The sequence below is a fragment of the Chamaea fasciata genome, unplaced genomic scaffold (genome assembly GCF_029207755.1).
Source record: "Chamaea fasciata isolate MVZ Bird 193981 ecotype frontalis unplaced genomic scaffold, bChaFas1.0.hap1 SCAF_6, whole genome shotgun sequence".
Taxonomy (NCBI): domain Eukaryota; kingdom Metazoa; phylum Chordata; class Aves; order Passeriformes; family Sylviidae; genus Chamaea; species Chamaea fasciata.
Window position 1 is genome coordinate 65,424,230 of NW_027094091.1, and position 23,975 is coordinate 65,448,204.

Below are 23,975 nucleotides of genomic sequence, written 5' to 3' on the forward strand. Positions count from 1 at the left end.
ACAGGTTGTGGAATCCAGGTTGGGAGTTTCCCAGCTGCCTCTGAGCACTCAGGACCCAGCTGCTCACTCCATGCTTTGCAAGCATGCCCCAAAGGGCAGTATTTGGGCAGTGCAAGGACACTGCCAGAAGCTAGCAAGGGAGGAGTCTTCATTCAAATTCAGACATACAAAATCAAAACCTTCATTCAGAATCAAGGGGTGTTTTGTCATGAAGCAGCAGCTTCAAGAAAGAAGAGCATAAAACCCCAACTTAAGCGTTACAAATCTATTTATGTTACATTCAAAGTTCATGTTAAATTCAAAGCAACTCCTTGGAGTCTGAAGTACCGTAATAAAAAAAAAGTGGAAAGGAACTCATGAATCAGTTCTAAACTAAACTTAGTTTAGTAAAGAAAACTAAATTAATTTTGAAGTCCTTTCTTGAGCAAGTCCATGAATGCTCCAGACAGAAGACAACGAGTCCTCTTTAAAGGAAAGAAGGAAGCTCTTACTGGTGAAATGAAACAATGTATTTATGCTGGTTTGCAACTAGATCTTTGATCTTTACATGAAACTTTAGAACCTGATTTACAAAACTTTAGTTTTTTAAACAAACTCTATGGCCTTTACAAAGATAGTGTTGTTTCCTTTTTTTCTTTTTGTGGGACAGAGGGCCAACAAAATATTCTAATACTTTCAAATATTAGAAATATATCTTGCCCTCAGCAGAAAAGTTTCAAGTAAGACATTATCAACAAGTATCTGCTGTTATAATATATAAAATGCAGAGCAGCAGACCACTGCTGGTTCCCTAACAAAACTTTATGTTGCAAAGACACTCAACTCTGGTGCTGTCAGGGTAGGCAGAGGGAACTTGCTTGTTGGGTCTGACACACCAAACCTCAAGCTGTGCATAGTGTGTAAGTACTTAAATCTGTCCTGGTAAACTCTCCTTTTTGTAACAGGAAACAGATTACATATGAGCAAGTCATGTATTAATGTGAACCTCACTGTGGAGTCCTGACATGGACCTCAGAGCCAGCTTCTGTGGGCAGCATTCCTCTTCAGCAGGGATCTAGAGACAGACCAGATGCACAGCAAAAAAACCCCTATTCTAGCAAGAAAACTTGACTACAACTGTTTGTCTGAACCATATCTGCTTTGAAGCGTGCAGAATTATTCTAGCCTTTATCCTAAGCATTGCCTTGAACATCTGTGATGTAGTATAAAGCATCTGATGGCCATGTGCAGAGGACACTCTGTTCTTGCACGTGACCTTTTAGCTACTGGAGAGCTGACACTGGAGATTTTTGCAGTTTTGTGCTCTTCTGCCACAGGTACCAAGAAGTCTACCTAGACAAATTATTGTGCAGCTGGATTTTAGGAAGCCAGTACTTGAGAATGCTACTCCTGACACTGCTGTGGTAAAAGCCATTAGGATATAAATGGTGTTAAAGGCAGCTCAGCCTGACTGAGAGGACAGCTGATGGTGCAGTACAGTCACCCCCTCAGTGCCAGAGGTGTGACTACCGTGGCAGAACTCAAGACTGAGGTTGCAGAGGAGCTGCAGAAGAGTTCTCCTCAGGGTCACTCAGTTTTTGTTCAAGGGCATTAAACATGTCACCTTACAGCTGAGTAAGAGAACAGGAATGAGAGCAAAGTACATGCACCTCAGTCACTTGCTGTCAGTCATGAAGATACAATTCCAGCACTTGAACTAGTCTGGCAGATTTATGTACAGCCATAAGTGATGCTTCTTTTTTCTGTGAAGATATGGGAGAGTTGAATTCACCTCTCCCAGGAGTCATGAACTACTTTTTGCAGCATGAACAGTGGTAGAAGATGAAGGGCACAGCTGAAGGTAGAACAGCTGCCAAACCCAGAAACAGGATTGTGATTCTTCACTTGTTACAACAGCAACACCTCCTATGGGAGAACTGCTGCAGCAGTGCCTGGTTAACATCTGCATTTGTTTATGGGACAGAGTTCAAGTCACTGAAGCATTACACTGCAACTTATTTTAGTTTCTGATGCTGAGTAAAGAAACCACTTCTCCTAGTTAGAGCAGCCCATTCCCACTCTGATAACAGGAGAGTGGTTTGAAGTCAACAGTGATTGGCTTTAGCAAGTGCTGCAGTACCTCAGTGACTGACAGAAGCATTTGGAATATATTTGGGACATACATTGGACCTTGACAACGTTTAAGACGTATGGAAGAAAACAGTGATTCTACTGTGTAATACATTGTAGACACTTTCAATAGAGAGCTAAATGACCACAGCTAAGTGGTAAGCTATGCAAGTTCATCAAGTAGATTCCATCTTTGGGGTAATAATATCCAGTTTTTAAGCTCTTTTGTTTTGGTCCTTGACCAAAAAATTTACATGCTGAGCATCATGGCTTAAATAAGCTCTCAGCATTTCTTTCAAGTTTGCACCAAACAGCATTTAAGCAACCTCAAAATCAAGGTGGTGATAACCCAGTTTGCACAGCACTGTTTCTGTTGTTTCTCCTCCCCAGGATGAGACACAATCAGGATGTAAACTGATTTCAAAACAAGATAAGTGGAAATAGTTGAATGTGCAATAAGACATTTTCAAGGGAAAGCTACGCAGCAGGCCTTGAATGTTCTCCCCTTTGATCCTGTTCTCCCCAGCATCACCCTGTCCTAAGCACAGCAGGGTATGTACAGCAATGTGCAGAGACCAGGAATCCCTGCACACAGCAGAGCCACCATGCTGGAGCAGTTTGTAATGGAGACTGGTAGTGGTATGGGAACCCAAAAAAAACGCCTAAGCTCGTATTATTCAGTTCCTATGAAAAAGACCATACAGTTCTCATGGTACATCAACAAGATGGACTGGTATGCCAACTAACCTCTATTTTAATATTTAAATTATAACAATACAATAACTAGAAAAGGTCAGTGCTTCAAGTGACAGGTTTTGCCACTTCAATTCCAATAGTTTTCCAAAATAAAGATGCGATTAGATCTACTCTTGAGCATCAGTAGTGCAATACAGTATCCTTTCCTGAATAAAGGAGCTGAGGTTTATCCACAATAAAAGCTTTAAATAAGGTAGATTGTTGCCATTTATATATCAATTCTGTATGTTTGATATAAAATATATTGGGAAAGCTTCAACTGACTTATACAATCTACATTTGGCTAAAGCTCCACATAAGCAGCATCAGTGGAAATGAACATCAGAGGTGTACTTAATATAAAACACTTTCAAAACTACTCAGCAACAAATGACAGAAGTTTGGCTAAGAATAACTGAACATCTGAGGTGTGTACCAGACAAAAAGAATGGACCCTGTGGTTACTTGCACTATTTTAATGAAGTAAAAGAAATGCAAGGTTTAGTCCACTTCCATTTCTCCGGGGGGTTTGGTCTGCTGAGGGTTGTCCTTGGCTGGTTCGGGTTTTGTTTCCGCGGCGCTCTGTCCATTCACGGGCCCGTTGTGCTCCCCGTTGGCTTTGGACTGCCCATCACTGGGAGCTTCTACCTTCGGCTTGGGCTTGGATAGGATGGGATTACAGAACCCATCCAGCTCCTGGGTGTGACACAAGGGAGACAGCAAGGTCATTGGGTGGCACAGCAACTGCACTCAACTAGAATGTCTCTACATTGGTTCTGGTCCGTAATAGCCTGGAATTTCATTGTCAAGGACCACACTTCTCCATTCTATCAAGTCTAGAAACTTCAAAAAAAGCCTTCCACTACCCGAGGAGCTTCTGATTTGTTACAAACCTGTAAGACAATCCATTCTGTAGAAACCTGGTGCTGTCACTCAGGGTACTTTAAAAAGGCTTGTGCGGAGGTACTACTGTAAATCAAGAGCCAGTACTGAAGAGTGTTATAACTGCTGCTCCCTCTGTATAGATCTTTTAATAGCTTTAAAAGTTCTGGAGATGTAGAGATTCTAGCTCAGACCTGGGCTAAAATCTGGTTCCGGAAAAGCTGATTAGAATGCAACAAGTACAATAATTTTTGTTTTACCTTAGATTTTGCTATTATTTCTGCCACTTTGACAACTGGATCCTGAGTTAGACTGAGCTTGTTCTGGGCATTCATTTTGCTGTTCAACCAATTCATAGCCTCATTAATGTATTTTTCAACTTTCTCCATCTCAGCAGGATCTAGGTGGTCATATTTTTCATCCTAAGGAGAGAGACAGGTATTTGTATCACCAATTAAAAAATGCTGCTCACTCAATTAAGTTCATCTTAGAAGTTACAGAAACACCAGTGACACCTGTAAATGCAGAGATCCACTACAAGTGGTATCAGCCACTATAAAAACACATAAATCTTTATGTTCTCATGAAGAAGCTCTTTCTGCTAACAATGCAGAACAGATTTAAAGTTCTCAGGAGCAGAAGCACAACGGCTCTTCTAAAGCAGTGTAAGAGGTAATTTTACAGGATTTGTTTAACAAAAAACACCTATACTCATTGAATAGCTCAATCATTTGACTTTACCTTATTTTTGTATGCTTCTACTGCTTTCATAAGGAGCTGAATCTTCTTTCCCAGTTCATTTAGAACTTTTGGTCTCTCTTCATGTTCCATGCATCTTTCCTGGATAGGCTGTCCAAATTTCTGGGATAATAAGCACAAAGATCTTTACAAAATATGTATTTCCTTTAGTCTGCCCTAAGAATACAATGAAGCATGGGAAGGAAGGCTGCCTTTAACTCCTTTTCTCACCCATTTAAAATGCCAAGTCTTTGCATATTGCTTTAGTCCAACAACAAAAAAAAATGCAAAAGTTTAAACACAGGAATACTGACTGTCCTTTCTAGGGTTGGTATTTTGCTGTTCTCTGCAAAGAGAACATTTGGAACAATGCATTTGGAACTGAAACCAGTTAGACTTCAACAGATGCTTTCATTTTCAAGTAGTTAATCTGAAAACTTGTAATTTTATCCAGTTTGCTTTTTCCTTCTCTTGAATACTGGTATCCAGGCAGTTGCCTGGATCTAACAGCAGTTTCCATTAGTTATTCCTCCCCCTGAGGAAATGCGACTGGAGAGTAAACAGCTGGAACCCAAGGGCTAGATACATACTTCAACTTACTACAAAGTAGGTAGTTATTCATCAGAACTCCTATTTTCACCATGAGATCATTAAAATCTGAAGCATTTAGGGGGTATTTGTCATCAATAATCAAAAGATACAATGAAAGCCACTGTTAAAGCATGCCAGAGCCTTTATTGTTGGATATTAGACCAAAAAATTGGTCTTACTATACATCTATAGGAAACCACTGAGAACAGGAAAAACAGAATATATATTCTGGAATGTAATTCTCATTACCCAGGAGTGCAGTCAAACTACTCAAAAGCCTCTTTCAGACTGTAAGAAGTCTGACAAAAAATTCCCACAGCGATTACACCCACTGTCATTAGTGACAGTCTGCTTCATTTCAGCCATTTTCAAATTAGGAACACAACTCACATTAAACTGTACATCTAGTTCTACATATTATGTTCATTTAATAACTGAACATACACAGCCTGAACACCCCAAACATACACGAGTGAGTTTTTTAGAAAACAACTTAAAACCTTACCTTTAATTCCTGAAGCTTATCCATGTATACTTGTTTTGGCTGGTCCTCTCCATCTTCATAAAGCCAGTTTTCTGTGTCCTCCAACATCAAGGTCAGCTTGTTTGAATCCTACAAAGCAAGTTATGGACACTCCAAGTCACAAAGGAACACATCAAATGAGATTCCTGTCCCCGGCACAAACCCACCCTACTCAAAAAAGGACTGCTTCATCAGCTTCAAATATTCAAAGTTATCATGAAGGAAAACAGTAATTAAGAGACTTCAAAGCCAAGATTTTACAGTGATGAGAGAGGCAGGACAGCCCTACTCATGTGATTTGCAGGTCAAGTTTATCAGAGTTATAAAATCAGTCCTGAGGCTATTTAACACAGTCCATGCACCTCTGAAGAATGTTCAGTATTATCTGTTCATTTCCTTTTTTATTCCTACCACTCATGCCATTCAGAAGCTCGTGGTGATGTGTCCTACTTTCCTATGCTGACCATAGAGCTTTTGCTTTCTGCCTGCATCCCTGATCCTTCCTTGCCACTGAGGAGCTTCTCAGGCAACAAAGAACTCTGCAAGTCAAATGTCAGGTGTAAGTGTTAACTGGACGTTCACTCCTGGAAGTCAAGCCATATCCTATTCCAAAACCAGTCCAAGAGACCCCTGCAGCCTCCACAAAACACACCCCCAGAATCTACAAATACAAAGGAACCTTTTCCAACAGCTGAAACATACAAGCAAGTTTTACCTCTTCAGTGATAAATTTCTCAAAGACTCCACACAGCTTGTCTCTGAATTCATACACATATTCTTCAACAGCATTCTTAGCATCATTTCGTTCTTTCTCAAGCTTGTCTTGCATCATCATCTTCCCCTAGGGTGGAGAAAGGCACACTTAAAACTGAAAGCACTTTGCAGTGCTAAGCTTAGTGACTACTCCTGAAACTGTACCAGAGGACCTGGCAGAGGCCTGATAACTCATTATTACTGATAAAAATGTTCACCTCTGTGTAAGTCATCACCACAAGCACAACCACAATGGGCTAACGTAAGTCCAGAGAAGCGGAGTCATTTCACCCAAAACCCAAACCACAACAAAACCCATTACAATTAAGGGCAACTTCCTAAAGAATTCTAAGGCAGCTAAGTCGGTAATTGCAAAGATTTTTTAGACACTTATTTACAGAGACATTAATTTGAGTGGTCACCTCTTTATGCTGCTTACCTCATTTTCTATATAGGAATTGATCAGATCTTGTCCCAGCTGCCTATAGAGGCTGGCCTGTATAGGAAGGTCAATACTCTTCACTTTTGTTTTAGCCTTTGGCTGTGAGGGATGATCTTGCTTTTCTCCAGGTGCAGCCTATGAAAAGAGTGACACTACTAAGAAACTTCCAGAAATCTAATTATTACTACATTTATGCTCAAAAAAGAGACACAAATGAAACTAATTAAGACAGCTACAAATTAATATTCTTATACAGATTCTTATGTAAATTAAGCACCTCATTGTTCCTCTATATACAAAATCACTATTACCTTAGTTTGGAAACAAACAGGTGAAATTTAATTTCTTTAAAGAACTGTTAAGAAAACTTGTTCAAAAGCTTAAAACACTGCATATTATTCTTCACAATGTTTCCTAATCTCCCGAAATTCCATCTTCATTATAAAACCAGGGTAAACCACAGAAACGTACTTCAAAGTCTTAATCATGCTACGTTAAAAATTGAAGTGCTATGGTAGGATTCCATACTTAACCGTCTCAATATAGCTATCCTCTAAACACAGCCCTATGATTTCCAACTAGAAAAATCAGTTAAGAATACTGGGCAAAAAATGTCTTATCAGTACTGAATACAAACCTTTGTTTCAGTTCCAGCATTTTCAGTATCCTCATCTGCTTGGTTCTGTTGTTCAGCTTGACTTTTCTGCACACCTTCCTCTTGATCAACCTGCATTTTATCCTGCAGAGAGTTACATAACTGAATGCAAAGGTTTTCTGTAAGATTTAGGAATGATATCAATTACAGTAAATCACAGACAACGTACGAACTTCAGAATCAATCTTAAAAATGTATGCTTCACCATGGTTAAACAGGCATTTTGGTGTAGTATTTGTATTTCCGTCTTTCAAATTAAATGAGAATTCTACTCTGCTTGATGTTGCTGTCTGTCCCCATTACATAATTACATTAAGCCTTATCAATACTCACTTTAAATTAGAAACAAATACATATAAAATGAAATCAAAGAACATTCTAGAAACACACCACCAACACAGGAAAAAACAATGGATTCTCTATGGAACAGCCAGAACTTTGACCTCCTATAATTTTTGACCTAAACTTTAAAGTTTGCAACCCAAAGCAGAAGAAATTTAATCACTGCAGTTATTACCTGCATCTGCCTCACAAGGCAGTGGAACCAATAAAAATTAGTTTCTGCAGTAGTAGCCTCTTGGGAGCACACAATTATCTTCCCTCCTTGCCACCCAAAATAAAGAGAGCCTCACTTACATTTTTCAGTAAGTTTATTACTTATGCCTTATTCTGAATTCAAAAATCTGAAAGATCCATGTCATCACTGAAAAACACTTTTAATGCCATAGTAATGGGTAAGCCTGAAGTTTTCAGGATGATTTTAATACTCAGAGATCCAGAGCGTTAATAACTAACAAGCTGTAACTAAGGTCTGAAAGGCCCAAGATTGCCTCCATCACAAGGAATTAACATTTCTGGATTCACAAACTACATATGCATGTAGAATAATTTACCAGTAGTTCTGCAAAGTAATAAAAACAATTGTTTAAGGATTTCAAACTCTAGTACAGGTGCCTATGTTGCAGTTTAAAGTGGAAAACAGGAAGGCCACTTCTACCAAGTTTAAAGTTTTGTCATCTCAGAGTAGGAAAAGAGTAGTATCGAAATCCTGCTGTTCTTACTGTTCACACAGAAAAGCCAACAACTGGAAGGAACTGCTCTGCCTACAGGAAATGGCTAGAGAGGGGAAAACAGGACACATAGACACCACAAACCTCCTCCTCAGAGTCGAGGGGATCATCCTCAATACTGAAAGGTAATTGCTGACAAGCACCATTGTAAAACAGAAGATGTGTTAGATGAATGAAGTGCTACAAATGGAAAGCCTAAGCATGGAAGCAGCTGCTCTCCCATTGAACTCAGCACACTCCCAGTAAGCTCCAAATGCCTCTTACACTAAATGCCAGCACTGGCACTTCCAACCTTTGCTCACTTGATTATGAACATCACATATGGAGCACTTGCCCACAAGGAACTGCACCATGCTCAGCGTTTCAAATATGCCCACATTCCTGGAAAGCAGCATAGTATTTAAGAAGTTGCTTATACCAATTATGTAAGGCTAGTTGTGTAACCATTTGCTCTAGTTCCTGTAGAATATCCAACTGAAGTGGGAGAAGCTAAGGCCAAATCTTAGGAGAAAGGCTGCTGGTGTCGCTGTTTCCAGCTCCAAAGTGTTCACTGACACCCAGTCCTCAACTCTGCACTGCAAAGGGGCACAGCTGCACCTCACAGGGAGCTACTTTCAGGAGGCAGTGCAGTTTTCCACGTATAAAGAAATACCAGATATTTTTCTCATTGAAAACATAGTTTGTGAGGAAAAGCCTTGAGAATTAATTTGTCAACAGATCTCATTAAATATGCTGCCTTTTGTTAGCGACACTAGATAATGCTAAGAATAGCAGAGACATGATAAAGAACAATGAAAGAATGACTTCATTTTTTTAGAATTCACTTTTCCATTCTTTGTTGTTAGTGCCACACTTCCCCAGCAGTTAAGCGATGAACATGAAGAAACATGTTAAATAACCAAAGAAATAATGTAAGGGCGGAGAAGCAGTAACTGTGAGAAGCGGAACACAGTGATTTACCCCGCAATTATGGGCTCTGTTGTCAGAATGACTGTGTAGATGTTCACAAGCTTTACATACCAGCTCCTCATCTCTGCCTTGGCTCTTACTTGCTGACTCTGTGTCCATGGGGGTGTCGTTGTGATCCCCCTCAATGCTCTGCTTCTCGATGATGGAGGCGCTGGCCACGCTGAACAGCCCGTGGATGTTGACGCGCACCTTCACCTTCACCTTGGAGTTGTCACCGTCGTGCTGGGGACCAACGTTCTGAATAGTGAAACGCCCTTGGGAACAACAGAGGGGGCTTTAATTGCTGTCCCAAAATGCAGAGGGAGAGGAAAAAAAACCCCAAACATGTTCCTTTAAGGGTGTTAATTTAAACAGTAACTTCACATATCTGCAACTATTTGGAAACTTTCTACTTAGTTGACAAATCCTACAGTGCAAGCTGCAGGCAGATAAACTAAAAGCTGGCTCCCCAGTTATTATCAGTTCACTGAAAAATAATAAGATGCTTTTGCTTTATCTGTATTTCATAAAAAAACAAGACAGTACTTTACTAGGTGTTCTACTTCTCTGTTGCCTTCTGTAACCAGCACACTAGAGAAACTACTCTGATTCATCTCAAATGGTTGCTTTTGTCCACGTAACTCAAACTTCACACTGAAAATAAAATGTTAACAGAGATAAAAGATTCTGTTTGAATTTGGTTAACAGGGCTGCACTACACTTGTTGGAGAATGAAGAGTGCTTAGCAAGGTTTCTGAAAGCAGTGGGGTTGATACTTTATTTTGCAACTTGCTGAAAATTTAAGTGTAGATGATATGCATATGTGAAGGAAAATGTTTCATCCTCAAGACCACGGGCTTCTTGCATAGATAGCCAAACAGATTGCAGCAAGTCTGGACCTGATTCACGGATCGGTGAATAAAATAATGAATTACAGACCCCAAGGAGTGTACTAATAACTGCAAGTAAGGCAGCATTAGCTAACAAGAAACCTATTTATGTAATCTAATTCTTTAGACTCTTACTACTGATGCTTAAATTGAGGAAACACCTATATTTTATGTTCTCAGATTAACAGAAAGAGACATGACAGATAGCATGAGATAAGTTATCTGTCCAGACAGGCAACAGCTCCTTTTATTTAATTTCTTTGAAAAATCCAGGCTGGCAGGTACGTAAGATCCTTATCAATTTTATAGAGACTGAAAGAACCAGACAATAGAGCACTAAACTTTTTGTGCCTACTTCTTTTGAAGCTTTCAGAAACTGTAAAGAATGCAGACAGATGGAAGGAAGAATGCAGAATTTTTTTCAGCTATGTCAAACAGAGATGTCAATATGGTTTGCACACCATATTTAAATCAAGAAGCCTGTGCTGAGCCTTTCTAAAGAACCTAAGCCTTTCTGTAAGCTAGAAAATATGGAAGTAATGTATCTTACAAGAAAGGAGAACCACTTTTTCCTCTATCAACAGGAGTTAGGGATGGGGGTTTTATTCCCATGTCCTTACCTATTCTGGTATCAGGATAAGGCACTTCATGTGGATGGGTATAATAAGCTTCCAAGTCAAAAGGCTCTTTCTTGTGGAAAGTAATAACTTTTGAGAATGGAGCAGCATGGTTCTTACTGAAGACTTCACACTCCCTAAAGCAATAAATGTTAGACAACATTAAATCTCTGAGCATAACCTCATGGACAATCAAAGTCAAGGTATGTTAACAATCAGCAGCCTTGCTAACCAAGCAACAGAGTGATTTAGTTTAAGTCAGTTTTTAGTAAGAGTTGGAGGTTGAAGGCCTTTCTGTCTCAAAAGCTAGACTCTGCACTTTATGTCACACTTATTAAAAGTTAGGCAACATTTAATTCATCGTATTTCTAACTGTTAAGCAGTAACTGGAACCCAAGAGGTAAAACGCTAAAAAAGAAAATTAAAATCTCAGGTGTACGACAGCTTCAAAGCCTGAAGCCTGTTTTTTTCCACAGCTCAACATTTTTATATCCAAACACACACTGTTTTGTAGGCACTGTACAACTTACCCTGTTCCTTCTTCATAAGATGATTTCCATCTCAATGTTATAGAGTAAGGAACAACATCTGTGATGGAAAACTCACGCACTTTAAAAGCTGGAGAAAGAATTGCACACTACGAAAAAAAAAAAAAGACCAAAAATTTATTATTTCCACGTAGTCAAATAAATAGCAAGTGCAAGAATTAATACTTATCATATAGGCCACATGGAGGTCCTGCTTATCACAGACAATTTTCTTTTTAACAGAAACTTCCTAGACTTAATTAAACTGAAAGACTTAACTAAAGTCATAGACGTTGTTTCCTCAGTGATTTTTAATAAAGACACCCAGCAAAGGTTCCAAGTGATGACACAGAAGTGGAACAGCAGAATTTGGGTCCTCAAATTTAACAGGTCTTTTTAACAACCGCGACACAGCAGGAAATTAATGAATGTAACACAATCATTTCTGACATGGTCACTGTCACCAATTAGTGAAAGAACAAGTAAGACTGCAGCTTGTTTCAGCTGCAGGACCTTCTGCTTGTGGTTAGCTGTATTTCATTAGTACATTATGTTAAAGAAGCAATTCCAAAGTTTTATTTCAGGAACTATACCTGCAAGGCACAGCCTCTTGCAACAGCTTCATCAGCATTTAGCGTGGTGCTTATCTCTTTACAGAAAAAGTTAGAGATCTGTTCCTTCACTGCTGGAATTCTAGTAGCCCCACCTACTATTTCTATACTGTAGATATCTTCACGCTGAAGCTCTAGAAAAGAGAGTGCATGCCCTTAAGTTATCATCAAGATACCAGAAAGCTATCTTTAGAAACAAAAAGTAAAAAGTTCTCTTATTATCTAGACACTGTGACAAGCACTGAATATATTCCATGGCTGACAAGATCTTTAAAACTCTTTGTCCCTCCTGTAGGCTACAAAGTTTTCTAGTTGCATAAACCTGGGAAATGCAGAAGCCAAGCATCAATGAGAACAGCTGTTCTTTAAAGTGTGTTGTCCATGTGCATCCACTTTCTGCTGTGCATGAACACAGAAGGGTGAAATTGGATCTTTGGCACTACTGGACAATACCTCTCCCAAACGCAACCAACAAAATGAAACCCAAATAGATCTCATTTTATGTATGTCTGGCTTAATTTTGCTTGCCAAAAGAGAAAAGAAAACCCCTTAAGCCAATGTAACTAATAAATAGCACATTGTGCTTGAATGTTAACTTTTTAATTTTGGAATCAGGTTATGTGTATGAAGTCATCTCAAACAACTGTCAATCCTTGAACAGCTCTGCTCAGCAGTTACGCAGGTTTTTAATTCCTGTATTTGCTATCTAGCCAAGTCACAAGATCAGCAGAATTCTTCCTTTTCTTTTAGTGGTAAGTGCTGGAACTGGGGGTAAGACCTTTCCTGTTGAGGTCTAATTCTCTCCTTTACAGTACATTAGGCAAAAAAAAAAAAAAATTACTTTGTTATTGGCACATGCTTTAGGTAATTCATTTTAAGAATATACTGCCAAATTTCCACGTCAGTGAGGACATGTAAGTATCACATGGAACAGGCTGGCCAGAAGGTTGCAGTGCAGAATAGTATCTTTTACCGTCATCATTTTAGTTTGGTTGTTTGGTGGTTTTTTTTAATAAATCCAGAGTGCCAACCTTTTCCATGACACAGGGTGAATGAGGGTCAATAACCAAGGTTGCAGAGTAGCATGTGCACTAAATGAGGCGGGAATGGGATCATGCATTCATGGCAAGCATATGAATGGAACTTACATTTAACTTTTCAGTATTTAGCTTTGCAATTCTAATAAATACAAAAATACATTGAAAAGATAATCATTAAAAAGATCAGGAATGACTGGATTACTAGCAGCACCTCAAGTGACTTCTACTTACTGGCTTGATCCATGGCTGCTCTTAGAGGAGGCTCCACTCTGGCCAGAAGGGCAGCACACAACTGCTCGAACTGAGCTCTGCAGGGCAGGGAGAGAGCTTGGTGTTACCAGGCTGCTCAGGGACCACAACCCTCTGCCCCTCAGTGGGAACAACACCCGGTACCTGTTCATCTTACTGGAGACATCCAGGTCATTCATGAAGCACTCGATGTTGAGGGGAAGGTCAGACGCGTTCGCACTCATCAGCTTCTTGAGCTTCTCACATTCCTGATACAATCGCAGCAGGGCTCGGGGATTCTCTTTTACATTCAGTTTGTATTTTGTCCGAAATTCTTCGGAGAAGTAATCTACCAAAGCCTCATCAAAATTCCTACCACCTACAAAAGGGTCAAAGGTAGTGGCCAAGACCTGGCAGAAGTCAAAGAACAAGATCACAAGTTACTAGACAAGGTTTGTTTCGTGTCATTTACCCAGCGCAGCTAGACGTGCCATCGTCGCCTTCAGATGGCATTTGGCTGCTAGAGACAGGCCCACAAAAGCATTCAGCCAGCAGCAGGTCACAGACAAAAAAAGCCTCCAAACCAGGAAGCAAACACTATTCAGCTTGACTTCACATCCCACTGGATTTACAGAATTATAGCATATTCTGAGTTGGAAGGGACGCACAAGGATCATCGACTCCAACTCTTAAGTGAATGGCACATACAGGGACTGAACACACACAAACCTTGGTGATTTTCTCACAAGGCTCCAACCAACTGAGCTATTTAGACTTTGAACTGTCATGGATGGCACCAAAAAAAACCCCCAACATCTTGGAGCAACTCAAAGACACTTCAAGAATCTCCCATGAGTGAATCAGCTGCACAACTACAATGCTTAGGAGGCTCCCTGAATATGCAAATATTTCAGGGATATGACACAGAAACTGTGCAGTGTCCTTAATTATCAAGCACTTTCCAAAACACACTTTAGGATGCTTCACTTCTGCATTTTACAAAAACTGACTTGATGAAATAGCCAAAATCTAACAGAAAGGTTTCGTAGTCCACGTTAAAAGAATATTTTCTATAGACGTTTTTTTAAAAAACTAATCTTTCCACAGAGCAGCATTTTGAGTTTTAAATACTTCAGGCTTTTAATGTATGACTTAAAAGATTACCTTCAGTTTTCCCTTGTTAAAAGCACAGATGGAAACCTGATATGCAGAATGCCCCATATCTACAAAGACCACATTTCTTGGCTTCTCTTCCAAGGCTGGCAGATCTTGCTTGTATATTCCATAGGCCAGTGCAACTGGAAAACACCAACCCATAGAAGCTGAGGGCAAGCCACACACAGCTGCAGACCAGGCATTAAAAGCACCAGCAGGAGACACACACTGCCCATGTTTAACCTTTATAAACATCTTCATAACTCTTATTAAAAAGTCAGAAACACGTTGAAAACACATTTTTCATTGTCAAGAGAGAAAGAGATGTCAAGTGAAGGTTTAGCACTCATGAAGACTCACCCTGCATTTCAATTCTGCTTGCAGCCAAATTAACACTGCAGTTTGTGAAACTGCACAGATTAAGACTCATGCCTACACCTCTCCCTTGAAATGCCCTACTTTCAGACTTTTTTTTACCTTAGCTTTGAAAAATTCAAGCATGCCCAAGAAATAAAGAAAATGTTTTGGAATACTAGTTTACATCAATCTAAGCTTTCACTACCAGCACTCATTTGGAAAGCTTTTTGAGACTTTCTAACAGCAAAGAGAATCAAGAAAAATAAAAATTACTGATTTAAGCAGCTCCAACTTTAGTTCCCATGAAGTATTACGTATTTCTATCCTCTGCCCTAGAAATCACCAAAACCAGAAGAGGGGAATAAATTACTTCAAAGAAACAGTGGTGCCATTGCTATAGCTGACATGATTGCCACAGCTTTAAGGACAGATCCCAAGTTTATTTCCAAAGCTATTCCCAGGTGTGACTGTGCTCAGGTGAGCAAACCCCAGCTCTCATGGTGCCTCCCAAGTGCTGCACACACCACCCCAGTGCTGTGTTTCCAGTTCCCAAACTGGATTGGGCAGTACCAGCCTGGACAGTTCTCTCCCAGGCTCCCCATTGTGTAAGAGCAGGGTGGCACCTCCCTCACATCCAACAGCCTCAACAGCCTCAAAGGATACAAAAGGACCTGGCCCTTTACCTGCTGTAGTTTCATTCATCAGCTTCAGACAATTTAATCCTGCAATCTGTGCAGCTGCCATTACAGACCTCCTTTCAGCATCAGTGAAGAAACTAGGGACCTGTTTCCAAAAATAATGACATTGGATATTATGGGTTATGGATTTTTTAATTTAGGGTAGTCAGACTTGCCCATCAGGCTAGCCTATAAATGTCATTACCACAAGAAACTGTTATAAGCTAACCTCAAATTAATAAGGCTGTCTGAATAAAACAGCTAGCTAATTCATTTAAGGGCATATTTTAATTAAAAGTTCTAAGAATGACAAAAATGAAGTGGCATCCATGGTTATTTTAAATAAAGCAGATTTTAACACACACAAAAAAGAAATCTTGAAAATGCTGTCTCAGATTGTTTTAATGAGTCTTCCATCTTAAAATCATCACCAGTTTCTGGAAACATTTGTGCAGGACAAAGTCAACCCAACAAATATTCACACACAGCCCCACAGTAAGTCAGTGGCAGAAGCACTGCAGCAATGCTGGAATCAAACTTGAACCTGTATCCAATTTTCAGATATCACTGCCACCACAGTGCCAGCTTACAGCGTGCTGCAAGGTTCAGTGCCACCAAAAATAGCCACAGCACCATCAGAGCCCATTTAGGATCTGGCTGCAATCAGCTGGCAGCTCTTCAGCAGACGTAGAGCTCCATTTTGTTGTGTGTTTTGTTGGCTACCACTGTGGGGAACTGCCAAGGATCCCTGGGTGTGTGGGAGGTATTCTCCCAGTGTCTCTGTACGCCGTAAAGAAGCACAGAAAAGGATCAAAGCAGATTTCTAACAGCTGAAGTACGCTGATTTCCAGCTCCCATGTCTCTGCCTGACAGAAAAGGGAAACTGCAATCCTTCATGCCCAAACCTCCCAGCAGGGCCACTAAACAAAGAACACGTGAAAAGCAGACACAGGACTTTGCATCCAACAAAATAAAGACTTTTTTAAACAAAGCCAAGTAGTTTGGGTGTGTGAAATTCTCAGCAGACCCTCAGAGCTCTAAGTTCAGGTGATTTTCAGCTGCACTACAACAGTGCTCACCCGTGTAACAAGAAAGAAATGTAACATGAATTTAGGAAGGTTCTTAGGAAGCAAGGAGGATATGCTTACACCTAGGACAGCTCCCATTTCTAAGAAGCACCACAGTAATCAGAAATACTGTCTGCAGCCCTTGGAGACAGACAGACTGGATCAGCTTAAGCACTTTGTGCTTTCTGAAAATACACTCTTGATCTAACAACTTTTTCATCTCCTTAAACGTGCTTCAAGAAGTATTCTCATGTGGAAAACCTGTAAAGAAGGGCCATTCTTGGGGTTATGATTTCTATCCACTACCTGTACCTCCTACCATTGCACCATGGTATAAATGGCCCTAGCTTGCACAAAGCTGCCTGTGGATTGCAATAAATGTACCCCAACTTACTGAAATCACACAGTCAGCCACTGGCTTCTTCAGAGCACTTTCTGAAGTCTCCTTCAGTTTGGCCAGCAGCATTCCTGTGATCTGCTCCACTGCAAACAGTCTCTCTTCATCCAGGTACCTCACCTGAAACAGAGAATTGGGATTCTGTGATCAATCATCTCAGCTTTGCTCTCGAGATGTGCAGCTTGGACATCACTCGTGATGTTGAGCGTTGAGACCCACTGAACACCAGCTCTAGACACAAGAACCTCCCTGTCAATTGAGCTGTGCTCCCTACAACAAATCTTCAACAGTTCAGTTTGGGGTTTTTTCTGTGGGAAGCTTAACACCTCAGTAATCTCAAGGGACTATTCAGGATACAGGATTTCTGCTGCTTGTGTATTCTGAATTTAAAAAACAACAGCAAAAAAAAAAAAAAAGAGCGTAATACACATAGGATCACATTGTCCTATAATACAAGCTAAAAATACAAGTTTTGAAGCAGGCTCAAGGAACATTTGCTTCCTGCAACAGTCACTCAAGCACAGGAGGCAGGGAAGGTGTAAACCAGGCAATTACCACAGTCCTGCCCTGCTCGGGAAATGCAGCTGAATCCTCAGCCTTCATGGGAGGTTCTGTGTCCTGAATTCCTAACAAGCTATCATCTCTCCAGCAATCCCAAGCACTCCTGCCATTTAGTTTGGAAGCAAATTAAAAGTAACCTGTTCAAATTTCAGACCATTATGTCGTTTTCCTGACACTTGGTCTCTGCATGTCTGATGGGGACTAATAATCTCACACTGTAATTAGAGAGATTTGAAGGTTAATCTAAAATCTAGAAAGGTCAAGTGAAAAGTTCCCATGACTATGGAAAACTGACATGACTGATGAGAAACCTGAATGGACACCTTGGAGAAAATACACAGGAATGTATTTAATTTTCTTGAGGAAAAGGTAAGTGACCACACAGGAAGTGAAGTGACAAGGGCCCAAAGTGCTCATCTCTACCACCAGAGAGGTTCCACCCAAAGCTCTCACTCACCTTTACTCCTACAGAGCCATTTGGCATCTTCTGAAGTTCATAGGGAAGTTTGGCCCTCTCAGCTTGTATGTAAGGATCTTCAAATGCTCTTCCATGCAGTTTTTTGAAGCCATGTACTGCATTTTTTACGTTTGTGACAATCTGTGGCAAAGATATTTTCATTACCCATGACATTCCGACACAGAGGACTGTGCAGAAAGGAATTTTTTATGCTGGGTTTAATGCGCACACTGACCTGTGTCAAGCCCCACACATTCACTGAAAAGTAGAGTGTGAGAAGAGAGGAAGAATCATCTACTTTTTAATCTATGGCCTCTATTAGAAAAAATCGTATGTCCTTCTCTCTGTAATATCCATTAACTTGCTGCCATCAATTTTCACTGTACTTTTTATTTTAGAGGAGCTTTCTAATACAGCATGAAATATTTAAGATCCTGTATTGCTGCAGTTGCTGCCTGCAGAAACTAATGAAGGTATTACCTACATTAACCTTAAATGAACCTTCAGCAAATTAACACATTTCCCTTCCTTTTAAAGTTCTCTTCTAATTCAGATCCCATCTGGATGTAAAGCCTTCCCACACCTACTCTCTCATCAGTGTTTTAACCTAGTTGTTTTCAGGACAGGTTTTTAACCAAAGAAAGGACCAAAACAAACAAATCCCAGTGAACACAATATTTAAGCTATCAAAAGAAACGACTCCAGGACAATCCCCCCCCAAGATGAACTTATTTACTAGTCAGAGAAGTTTTTGATCCATTTACCTGGCTCTTTGCTGCATTCCCAATGGCTCGAGTTTTGGATCCTAAAGATACACATGCTCTAAATTAAAAAACAAAAACAAAAACGAAACAGCTTTAAAAGAAAACATCATAGTATTTCCATGGTACTTTAGAATACCCACAAAAATTCAAGCAGAGTTCAACAGAACATGGATGTGTTAAGTAACAGCATTACTGCTCGGAGCACCAGAACCTGAAGTGGAATTCTAGCTACTTTGTTCTTTGTAAATTCGTTTAGAAACAGCAAGCAACTGCAAATGTTGTCATTCTAATTTCATTTCAGGAATTCTGATGAGCTTGAATGTTCTACAGATCTTACAATGAAGGAAAGGCACCGATATTTACTTCTGGGTCACAAGTTAAAACCTAAGAAGCCTGTGAGATTTAATTCAAAACCCTGAACTTTACCGGTCTGGTTCTCTTGACTCAACAACCCTTGAGTCTGACGGGGCCACGTTCACCTCTAAGAGCCCTTAGCAACAATCCTGAGACAACAATTAAAAAAAGCCACAAGGCTGGGGAGCTGAACGAGCTGTTAAGTGCTCCCACAGCTGAGGACTGCCAGGAACGTGCAGCCAACAGGCAGAAAGGGAGTCCTGGGGACAGCTCCCAGACACCCAGGGCTTGGGAAGCTCTACTGTAATCCACAGCACCCTGCAGGTTCTTGGCTACCCTGGATCAGCACAGGCTGCCTCAGGCCCCAGCCACCATCTGGCCCCCAGCATTGCCTCTGGAAATGTTCTTTTCTATTCTGGAAGTTATAACACCACATCTTCACATCACAGACCTGAAATACAACTCTTCCCCAAAAGGCAATTGATCTGGCTACGACCATTCAGGAGTAGGAGAGTATCCCAGATTTCATACAGCTCAAATGGAATCGTTTGATGAATGCACAAAGGTCACTCGAGCAGACTGCTTCCTGCTGCCTCCCCATCACTCAGGGCACTGCAATTTGATAGTATTTTCTCGAAACCTCTTTTCTGACATCCAAAACCTTTTCCAGATTTAACTGCTGCAAACACGCGAGGCATTGCCCCACATTTTCAAACATGTACTTCAGCTTTCACAAACGACCCTTACAATTTTTACCATCGCAGCACTACGGTTCCCAATTATGCCTTTTGATAATTAGGGCAAGTCAGATAAACGAGCAATTTCCACGGCAAGCAAATTATTTAAAAACTAGTGCTATTGCATCACACCTCTTCAGTGCAGGAATGTGCCTCAGCTCACAGACCTGCACATCACCCCATGCAGAGCACGAAGCTCCAGCTCAGAGCCAGCACAGCTCCTGCCAGGCGTTATTTCAATTACTCACGTCCAGCACAGGGGGATGGATGGTTTCTCCCTCCTGCTGCTGGGAAGCAGAGATGTCAAAAGAAACACCCCCATATAAATGTGCCCTCCTTGGCTTCAAAGAATTCAGCCGTTTCCAAGATTCCTCATTACATCATCTTAATTACAGTACGTGATCACATTAATCACACCCGGTGTGAAGTAAGTTATGGGCTATCAACAACGGTCCTGTTTTCCCACAAAACCGCGGCGGTGAGGCAGAGCACCTGAAAGGGCTATTTGCCAGGAGTTTAACGTGCCAGAAGCACTAGGAATGTGTTACACAGACCTGCTGAAGTCCCCAGTTCAGGGAAAGTCAAGTGCCAGTTAACTTTCCAAGAGATCCAGGGCCAAAGGCCAGGAAATATCCAAGTTCTACTGAAATGCATGGCTTGTTGGCAGAATCTTTTTCCCTTCATTGTAAAGTATTTGTGCCAAATCCTCCAGGATGATACATGGCTGTACTAACACTGACAATCCCAAGCACTGGATTACAGAATGTAATTAACTAATAGCTAACTCAAGTACCTGCATGATGTGAGCACCTCCACAGGGACATTCAAATAAGTTCATTTACTGTGTTGCTATGTGCAATAAGGGAAGCTTTGACGACTGAAGAATTAGATCTGCTACACGACTCAAATCCCACTTGAAGTAAAAATTTGGCTACTATGATAAACTTACATAACAGTAACAAACCTGTTACATGTCTATCTACCTTTGTTCGACTTCTCTCAAGACAATACCATTAGAAAAGCTGTTCCTCAAGGTCTTCTGTATGCCTACATCTTCAGACAGAAAAGGTCAATGAAAATGTCACTTGAAGTGTGACACGTTCTGTTTTTAAGTGTGTGTGCACTCCAGATGATGTAATTGCTAACTTGAACCTCTTTCATAGTCACTTTGCAAGTATCTTGAAAGTACAGTTAAATCACACATTAATTTGAAAAATATCAAATGCAGGTAAGCCTACCTGCAAGGAACACGCTCCAAAAATAGCTAAAAATTGTGAATGCTCTTCATCACAAGGGGGAAGGAAACTGCAGCTGCCTGGGGATTCTCTGGGCAACAATTTCATGGGACACTTTGCATTTGAAAGGCCAGAGAATTTCAGTTCTCACCGCGTATCTAGTGCACAAGGATAATTACTTCCTGAGAGCTAATACGAGAAGCATACTCTTCTAAACAGTAGAAAGGATATTCAAGAATATTCCCATTAAAACAGACGGCATGCTTTTCGGCAATCAACTTCTTTGTACTTTTAAAAACCAACTTTTTAGACAGCAAACCTCCATTTCTCCGAGAGCAGGGCAGCGGTGCTGAAGTTACTACAGTCTCGCACAGCAGAAACAGCTTTCTCTGTTGGCTACAAGCCCCTTTGTAAAAACGACAAGCACCAGCCAGCCCCCGATTTTTACGAGTACCGCACGAATTCCTGAATCCTCCTTCGAAATCATGCACAGATGGAGCTCTAAAAATCCTAGACGTATCCCATAGAAACAGAGGAGCAGAATCTCCACCTACTCTTGCGTCTCCCATCATCACGGACGCTGCCCAGTGCCCCCCCCGCTCCCCGCCAGACCTCGGCATTCCAGGGCCAGCAGACGCGGTGCAAGCAGGAACAGGTTTAAGGAAAGGGAACTCATCGCGCCGCTTCCCTGCTGAATCAACCTCCTCCTCCTCCTCCTCCTCGCCAGTCTCGCCACCACTCGTGTAATTGTTAATGGGAACGCTCCCAGCCCTGGCAGCCGTTCCGGAGTTGGGGAAACACGCGCGCTCCACGGGGATCTCCGGCTGCCCGAGAGCACAGCGCTGCGGCGACAGGACACGCCGAGCCCCCGGCTCCTCCGGCAGCACGGCGCGGCATTTCAAGGACACGCCGGCACCGCCGGGACGCACGGCCGGCCACACGAGCGCTTCCCAGCACACGCGTTCCCGGCAAGGGGCCGGCTCCGGGCCGGGCCGGCACAGCGGCGGGGCCGGGCCGTGAGGGGGATCCCGCGGGGAGCCCCGGCGGGCGGGGCCCGGGCGCGCCGGTACTCACGGCGTGCAGCGGTCGCTGTACTCGTTGGCGATGGTCTCGATGCCGCCGCTCCGCGCCACGCCGATGTAGCAGTTGAGGAAGCCGAGGTCGATGCCCACCACGGACATGGCTGCGCCCGGTGCGCCGCTGGCTCTGGGGCTGGGACCGGCCGCGGCTCCGCGCCCGCCGCTCCCCCACTGCGGAGCGCCGGCACCAACCGGCAGCGGGCCCGCCGTGCGCAGGCGCCGCCCGCGGGGAGCCCGCCCGGCCCCGGCGCCGCCTCGGCTCTTTCCGGCAGCGCTCGGGCGGCGCTGCCCTTCCAGAAGGATCTGGAACGGGAGGGAGGGAGGGAGGGAGGGAGGGAGGGAGGGAGGGAGCGGCGCCGCCCAGAGGGACGCCCCGCGCCCGCGTCAGCGCTGCGCAGGGACCGTCCCGCCCGCCTGAGAGGCCCGGGCAGCGCCGGGATGCGGCCTGTCGGAGGCACGCGGCCCGCGGTAATGGGATTATAACAATCCGGAGCAATTAGGGCCGAGCGGGGCCATTAGCACGGCCGTGCGGGGAGCGAGCCGCCACGGAGCCGCCCTGAGGAGGGGGCGGCCCCCGGCTCCTGGGGCAGATGGGACCTGGAGAAGCTCACGGACTCGTGGGCGCGGTGGGGGAATCCCAGTCAAGCCCAGCAGCTGTGTCCGACACAGAGGTGGGGATGGCCCCTGGTGCCTCCTGGTGCCAGGGACAGGCAGAGTTGGAGCCCTCTATTCCTTCATTCCGTCCCTTGCCAACCTGTGGAAGAGCCGTGCCTGGCCCACAGGTGTTGGGCCCCCTGTATTTCCAGAAACAGCCTCGTCTGTTTTCTTCCCCTGGGGAAAAAGTTATCTCCAGCCCCAGGTATATCTGCTTACCCCGCGTTCTATGGGTCTCAGGTATTTGGGGATTGAAACCCGGCAAAACAAAACTCTAGGCTGGAACAAAGTTCCCTAAGTATTTATTTGCTTCTAAAAATGACACTCTGCACTGTTTCACACAGCAGTGTGACGTCTGTGTGACACAGCATGTGACACTGCACTGCACACTTTTGTTCCAGTGGACAGATTAAAAATAAGCACAAACCGACTAAACTAGTTTAACATTCCTGTCAAGAGACTTGATTATGTCTCCCATTTGTCACGGTTTCAATGGTCTACTAAACAACCAGATTTTTCCTCATGAAAACATGTTCTTTTCCTCTAAAACCTCCAGAGGCAACAGAAACCACTGGTACACAGAATTATTTTTAACACAACTACTCCATCTGCCTCAATTACCTCGTTTTTACTTGCTGGGATTAGGATCAGAAAGGCAAACCAGGTCCAGTCCCATCTACAGCTGCCAGGGAAGCAGACCCCCCAACTCCAATTCCTGCTCTGCCCTTTCCACCCCTTTAAAAAAACAGTGGTTCAAGGTATGGCAGCACCACTCGAGGCTGAGTCCCGACTGAATAGAAACCTCGGGGGCAAAGAGATGAAATGTGAGTGCTCCTGTGTGGTTGTGCAGCCCAAGCCAGCTGGTTTGTGGAAACATTCCTGATGGTCACCAAAAAGTGCCCCGTGGACTTTCAGTTTCTTTGAAACCAGACATTTAAGTGCCTCCTAAAATGCTTCTTTGGGGTCATGAGTTACCAATATTCCCCAAGGCTTGGTCTTTCCCCTCTTGAAAATTATTACCTCAGAAATAAGAGTCTCCTCATTTATGTACATGCTAAGATTTATCCTTAATACTGAGAAGAATCCTCAGCTATTTTTAATTTTCTCAATCAATACTGTACT

At 42.5% G+C, this 23,975-nt stretch overlaps 1 protein-coding gene across 1 annotated transcript; it reads right to left on the bottom strand.

Annotated features, from left to right (window-relative positions):
* Positions 1-494: 494 nt before the first annotated feature.
* HSPA4L (heat shock protein family A (Hsp70) member 4 like) lies at positions 495-22,394 on the bottom strand. Its single transcript, XM_066186673.1, has 19 exons — positions 22,195-22,394; positions 18,795-18,852; positions 18,031-18,171; positions 17,010-17,132; positions 15,555-15,654; positions 14,524-14,657; positions 13,525-13,769; positions 13,363-13,439; positions 12,074-12,225; positions 11,484-11,590; positions 10,957-11,090; positions 9,519-9,721; positions 7,411-7,512; positions 6,771-6,908; positions 6,294-6,419; positions 5,561-5,668; positions 4,468-4,587; positions 3,987-4,148; positions 495-3,540 (listed from the first exon to the last, which is right to left on the bottom strand). Exons 1-19 carry the CDS (start codon positions 22,299-22,301, stop codon positions 3,346-3,348), a joined length of 2,532 nt encoding a protein of 843 aa, XP_066042770.1. The 5' UTR covers positions 22,302-22,394; the 3' UTR covers positions 495-3,345.
* Between the last annotated feature and the right edge of the window lie 1,581 nt (positions 22,395-23,975).

Excerpts from the sequence above, each read along its gene's own strand:
- HSPA4L (XM_066186673.1), bottom strand. The coding sequence starts at position 22,301 with ATGTCCGTGGTGGGCATCGACCTCGGCTTCCTCAACTGCTACATCGGC. Across the intron at positions 11,091-11,483 it reads TCTTATGAAGAAGGAACAGG|GGAGTGTGAAGTCTTCAGTA; the intron begins GTAAGTTGTACA and ends TTATTGCTTTAG. Across the intron at positions 3,541-3,986 it reads AAATAATAGCAAAATCTAAG|GAGCTGGATGGGTTCTGTAA; the intron begins GTAAAACAAAAA and ends TGTCACACCCAG.